Source organism: Sinocyclocheilus grahami, unplaced genomic scaffold (genome assembly GCF_001515645.1).
Source record: "Sinocyclocheilus grahami isolate Dianchi unplaced genomic scaffold, SAMN03320097.WGS_v1.1 scaffold352.1, whole genome shotgun sequence".
Lineage (NCBI taxonomy): Eukaryota > Metazoa > Chordata > Actinopteri > Cypriniformes > Cyprinidae > Sinocyclocheilus > Sinocyclocheilus grahami.
The window spans coordinates 638,761-645,144 of record NW_015505531.1 but is presented as its reverse complement, the minus strand read 5'-3'; the positions used below and the strand labels follow the sequence as shown (position 1 = coordinate 645,144).

At 39.8% G+C, this 6,384-nt stretch overlaps 1 protein-coding gene and 1 pseudogene across 3 annotated transcripts in view; both read right to left on the bottom strand.

Annotated features, from left to right (window-relative positions):
• Nucleotides 1–6: 6 nt before the first annotated feature.
• Nucleotides 7–3,584, bottom strand: LOC107548666 (potassium voltage-gated channel subfamily V member 2-like; annotated as a pseudogene).
• Nucleotides 3,585–4,486: 902 nt separating this feature from the next.
• Nucleotides 4,487–6,384, bottom strand: part of LOC107548665 (very low-density lipoprotein receptor-like) — a 21,252-nt gene continuing 19,354 nt past the window's right edge. For all 3 annotated transcript variants that reach the window (XM_016229439.1, XM_016229440.1, XM_016229441.1), the window contains 2 exons: nucleotides 5,582–5,751; nucleotides 4,487–5,312 (listed from right to left, as the gene is read on the bottom strand). In XM_016229439.1, coding sequence (XP_016084925.1) covers nucleotides 5,277–5,312; nucleotides 5,582–5,751 — 206 coding nt within the window. In that variant the 3' untranslated portion in view covers nucleotides 4,487–5,276. The remainder of the gene's footprint in view (nucleotides 5,313–5,581; nucleotides 5,752–6,384) is intronic.

Genomic DNA, 6,384 nt, shown 5'->3' with positions numbered 1-6,384 from the left:
CAAGGATTATCAATGCCTGCATGAACGTGCTTTTCAGAGTGAATTACACTGTAGTTGTCTACGTTCTTAAGGATGTCACAATGGCCACCTTTTATTAAGTCAAGTTTGGGCAGGGTGTGTAATTGTCACATAACACCAAGCTATTGTAGTGAGGATGTCAGTTCTGAATTTCCTTTAAAGCACTGTAAGATGTTGCCAAATAGCCCTGCCAGTACAGAAGTTAATCTTATAGGAAATCTTGCAATCTGTCCTGCTCAGTGCTTCCACTGGAAACCAGTTGATGTAAATCATAAATTGGCTTTTCTTGATTAAAACTTACACAAATGTCTATACAAAATTATATATAGATATAAAAAAGTATTGAAGCTGAGCTTGTGCTCAGCCAGATGTTAAAACCTTCAACTGATTATTTCTAATGACATTGTAAAAAAAAATATTTTTTTTTTTTACTGTGCCATAATGTAATAGCAAACAAATGATCTCGTACAATTCAATTGTTGTGCCAAGGCAAGTATTTATTAATGGCATCCTTGTTAGAGCAGCCTAAATGCGTTGATTCGTAAAAAAAAAAAAAAAGACTTTAGTTTATAGTACGAAAGTTCCTCAATATGCATGTATCCAGCAGCACAAAAGCAAGCAGTGGCTAGTTTGTTTGAAGACAGTTACTTAATTGGTCTGGTTGGTTTGAATTTTTTGAAAAGAAGATCAAGTCCATAATTTAAAAATCAGTCCGTTGGTGGAAAGAGTAGGTCAGCACATGGCAACCTAAAAACATTCTGAAAACTTCTTTGCAGCCCTTTTCACAAACCTCACTTTCCCGCGATTCTTCAAAGAGGTGGTGTATTCATAGGCTTTCAGCTTTGAATAGTAGTCTGAGAATTGATTGAACAGGATGGAGATTGGCATGCCGTTGAGAATAATTCCAAATGAGATGCACGCAAATGCAAAAATCCTGCCCAGAGGAGTCTCTGGAAACATGTCGCCATAGCCCACAGTAGAGATGCTCACCTGTGGAGGAAATGCATGAGGAATACTTGAGTGCGCCAGTAAAATGACTAATGACCCACAATCTTCTGAGACTTATTTTAAGTCACAGATTCTGAAAATGCCAAAAAAGGTCCCTCTACAGATAATTAGTTAAGAAGAGCATTATGGGATTACACGGTTGGCAAGCGACACATTAACGACAGATGCAGTACTCCACTTGGACTTATCACAGATGTGAGGAAGCACTTGATAGCATTATAGCAGAAAGACACCAGGTAGTGTGGCTCTGTCAGTACTTTACAGAAAGAGAAAAGTATCATATTACAATTTTTTTGGACATGTACCATGTATATACAAGCATAATCATAATAATTAGAAGTTCTTGGAGCGCCATGCACATCCCACAGTATACAGGTAATCATCCAGTACCATGGTGTATGTACTAAAGCATCACTGCATTATCACCTGATCGCTTTATCATAGTACCACAGTACTACTTATACCAGGAATAAACATGTACTTACAGCTGCCCACCACCATGCATGTGGAATACTGGTGAAGTTTGTTTGATGCACATCATGCTCTACGGTATACACCATGGCAGAGAAGGTGAAAATTCCATCGCAATGAAGAGGAAAAGACAGCCCACTTGTTGGTAAAATTGCCGGAGCGTGAAGCCGAAGGCTCGAAGTCCAGTCGAGTGACGTGCTAGTTTTAGGATACAAAATATCCTCATGAGACGCGTGATGCGGAGAACTTGCCCCAATTTACCCACCCGTGCTACAGTCTCGATATCGCTACCATGTTTCCCGTAGTCTTCGTTCTCGAAACACTCTAGGGCCATCTGAAGATATAATGGAAGGATTGCAATCAGGTCCACAGCATTCAGCATGCTCCTTCAAAAAAAGTTTGAGATCAGGCGTGGACACAAGCCGGAGCAGATATTCCATGGTAAAAAACGCAATGCAGAAAGTCTCAACTACTCGCAGGTGGTCGTTGTGCATTCCCTCTACCGTATTGAGTCACAGCCACGAGTAATACCAGCACGAAGAAACTGGATGCTACTGCCATGAGCTTGGCTGTGACTGAAGATAATGGCTTCTCCATCATGTTCCAAATGAGGAAACGTGTATGACCGAAAGCCATATCCTGAAATAAGTCCTCGTGCTCCTCAGTTTCCACCTCTGCCTCGAGTTCCCGTTGTACCTTCAGCTGTTCATTGAGTTTATCTTGCCGTTCCTTGAACGAAATGCGGCAGCAGTGATGGGTGTTCTTGATACGAACACCCCAGAAGTTGATCTCCTCCAAAAAATTGCGTGGGCACAATTAATCTTTGATCCAGAGAACTCCAGTCCTATAGAAGTTGAAGAAGTTGTGGAAGATGTCTGGGTCCCTGTCAAAGAAAAACTCATTGTTCTGGACAGTGTAATCATCACAGAGATCAAGTTTCCTGTTGTGGTCAGTATACGTTGCTAGTCGTCCAATTCTTGTCTTGGGATATTTTGCTGCTACCCTGTAAGAGATCTGGTAGACCTTGCCTCCAACGTTGATGTTCAGCATGTAGTTTTTAGTCAGAGGACAGTTTACTAGGAGTCGACATCCTCTTCTTCATCATCATACTCTACATAGATGTCATATATATCCTTTCTTAATTCCTGCATCGAATTCCATGGTTTTACCCAGTTGTGTTGACCGAAAGGAAGCTCAGAGTCCTCTGGATCCTTGGGAGCAGGGACTGTGACCCCAAGTTTATAGTTGGGGAAAAGGCTTTGCCTCCTGCCTTTAAGCTTGATCATGGTGCCAGCATCCTCTCAGCCTGGCAGATGCACAGGTTACTGGGGGTGTAGATGCATTAGATGCCTCTAATACCTCCGAGTCAGACCCCTGAGCAACTGCAGGAAGCAGCACCGACTAATGTTGCTGACAGAGAGGATCTGAGTGCTTAAAGGTTTAAATACTATGATCCTCTCCCAGACTCTCTCTACCAACCCTGATGTCTTTCATTGCCGTACATTCACCAACCTCCAACAGAATACGAGGATATTACACCATCTGGCTTGTAAACCACAGCAACAGTGCTTCTCAACTCTGGTCCAGAGGACCCACTGCGCTGCAAATTTTGAATGTCTGTCTTATCTGACACACTTGGTTCAGTAAATGGATCTTTCTCCTAATGAGCTGATGATCTGAATCAAGTGTGTTGAATAAGGAAGACATACAAAATGTGTGGTGGGTCCCGAGGACTGGAGATGAGAACCACTGATCTACGGAAGTCTTTTGACATACCCTACACCAAATAATGTGGAATATGCATGAGAGCCATTTTGCAAAGGGATGGGACATCAGACCACATTCTAACTATTTGCCATTTGAACCACCACTTTTTTAAAATCAAAATAACTTCCCCTCCCCCTTGCAACGACATTTTTTCTCTGATTACGTGTACTTGCATTAAAACCTCCCCTTCAGCAACCACATGAGATCGCAGCAATACCAAATGCCAACAATCCAATCAATTGCAGATGGTCAAAATTAAGTCCTTTAACATTTTTTCTCATTCGAGAAGCTGCTTCACTTGGATATACAGTAGTCAACATTTGAAGTGGATCAAAACCTTTCATCAAAGGTCAAAACCAAAATGCGTTCTTGTCTTAGGACAACTTTGATTAACTTGTTTTGATCCACTTGCTCCTAATGTTGACTACTGTACATCACAATAGGGAAAGAAAAGCTTATCACAACTTCATTTCATGTCGAATTTATCACAGAGTCTACCTGGGAAGGTCCTACTGGAGAGTTCAGAGGTTGTAATAAGTGCTTTTTTGTTGGAATAAAGTGACATGTTAGGCAGTTTAACTTCTTTCTCACATCCAAAGACAGGAAGCTATATTTAGTTCTAGTATGAAAAAATGAAAACACATTAACACAGGTGCATACTGTATTATCTACGATTTTGACTGATTCACATCACAGCTACGACTTTGGTCGGCGCAATCACCCCGCCCAAAGCAAATTTCAGACGCTTTTCATAGATTCATATTTATCGCATATTCATTGGCCCTTGTGAAGGTCATGATGACTGCTGAATTTGCCGTACAAGAGGAGAAATCTTTTACAATCCCTGAAATCGGTCTCAGACAGCAAAATTGTAATGTGAACTCAGCTGTAATTGATGTTACACCTGCATATTTCATTACGTTCGTGCTGCCACTGCGAATATGCAGTTATAAATATCAGTTTGCATCATGATGATTAATAGACACCAACTCAAAATGTTGGGGCTTAAAGAAAGTCTAGAGTTTACTAGTAATTCTGGAATTGATGGTAATTACACGAGTGCCTAAAAATGCTGTCATTCTGATTTCAGTGTAGCATTATGTGCAGGCGACCAGAGTCTGGCTCAGATCCTACCCCGTTACCCTAACCTAGTCTCAAATAAGCCTATAAAAATTAAGTAAATATTCAAGCGCAAGGTTAACTTTCATTTTGACCAATAAAGAAACTTGAATTTTATTTTACGTTGGCAAATGTTTCCTTTTCACAATACAGAGCATTTTGTTCCCCTGTACACTGCTATAAAAGGTCACAGAAACGGCACACAAACATACAAAATAGTTTAAACAAACTTCATTTTTTAAATACATTTTCCTCTACCCTGGTACAGTGCCCAACCATAGCAAAAATGTATACAATCTTATTTACAGAGGAACATTTGATCAAAGTGCTTGAGGAATCCTGATTATGTTTTCCAGAGAGGGATATATACAATGTTTTACAAATGTTGTAACAGCACTTTTTCCTAGAGCTTTTTTAAACCCAGAAAGACACACAAACCTTCATAATAATGCATCTCTGGAAAATATTGTTCATTAGGAAAACAGGAAAGAAAGAAACGTACATCTTAAAGACCTGGCCACCTAAAATACGCATTTTCATTGAAATATTTCAGGCATCCACACACACTACTGGCCATCTATAATCAGCGTTCTGGGTCTCCAGCTATGCCGTCATCCTTGTAAGTAGGAATTAAGGCTGTTGAATCATTTTGGGGCCATTATGGTGAACGTGAAGGTAAAAACCCAGGCCCTGATTCTTTTGGAGCACCCTCAGTGTGAGCAGGGTGCAAATACTTTCTCGTACCACAAATGACATCCTCTTATTGGAGAAAAAAAAAGGAAACTTGGAAATGCACTTCAGAAGGCAGCTGGTTGTGAAACCTTTGAAACGGCAGCAGTTGCCATTGGTGCCAAGTGGCTAATAAATAAACTGGAGCATTATGGGTGCTTAGGTTATGACAAGTCATCTTCTGTGTTTACCACTGAAATCTGCAGGAAGAAGACAAAGAAAATTAGGGATGCATTACAGCCCGTTAAAAAAACTAAACATTTGGCAAAAATGAAACCAGTGTCTGGCATAAAATAAGAACAACTTGCCACAACCAAATAATCCCAGGACTAACTGCATTATGGCATAGCAGAAATGATTGCTCAAAAGAAAAAAAATCCATATTTCTAATTTATGTAACAGTGAGGTAGATGACAAATCTATGGTTTCATTAATCTGAAACCACAGATAAGGATTATGCATTACTCACAGCAGGGTACGTGTGGCCTACAGAAGCACTGTGCCTGCTGATATCAATATTGAGGTCTTCCTCTGTGGTCTTCAGATATACCGGATTATCGAAGTTCATGCTCTTCTTATTTTTGATCTGCCAGTTGCGCCACATTAAGTAACCACCCACAGCAGCCATTGCCAATAACACTGCAGGCAAAGAACAATGAACTGAATAACTCTATAACAACTGGACTGTAGGCACAGTGAAAATGTTCCAGCAAATATGTAAAAGAAAAATGTCCTGACTAATGCGTTTTTCTTTCCTGTGTGACATGCCCAAACTTCCTGTTTCAATATTTTAGTTAATCTTCTAAAGATGACTCTGAAGCTAAAATACATAGAAAACATAGAATAATTTCATGAGGTATATACAAACCCAATTCCAAAAAAGTTGGGACACTGTACAAATTGTGAGTAAAAAAGGAATGGAATAATTTACAAATCTCATAAACTTATATTTTATTCACAATAGAATATAGATAACATATCAAATGTTGAAAGTGAGACATTTTGAAATGTCATGCCAAATATTGGCTCATTTTGGATTTCATGAGAGCTACACATTCCAAAAAAGTTGGGACAGGTAGCAATAAGAGGCCGGAAAAATTAAATGTACATATAAGGAACAGCTGGAAGACCAATTTGCAACTTATTAGGTCAATTGGCAACATAATTGGGTATAAAAAGAGCCTCTCAGAGTAGCAGTGTCTCTCAGAAGTCAAGATGGGCAGAGGATCACCAATTCCCCCAATGCTGCAGCGAAAAATAGTGGAGCAATAT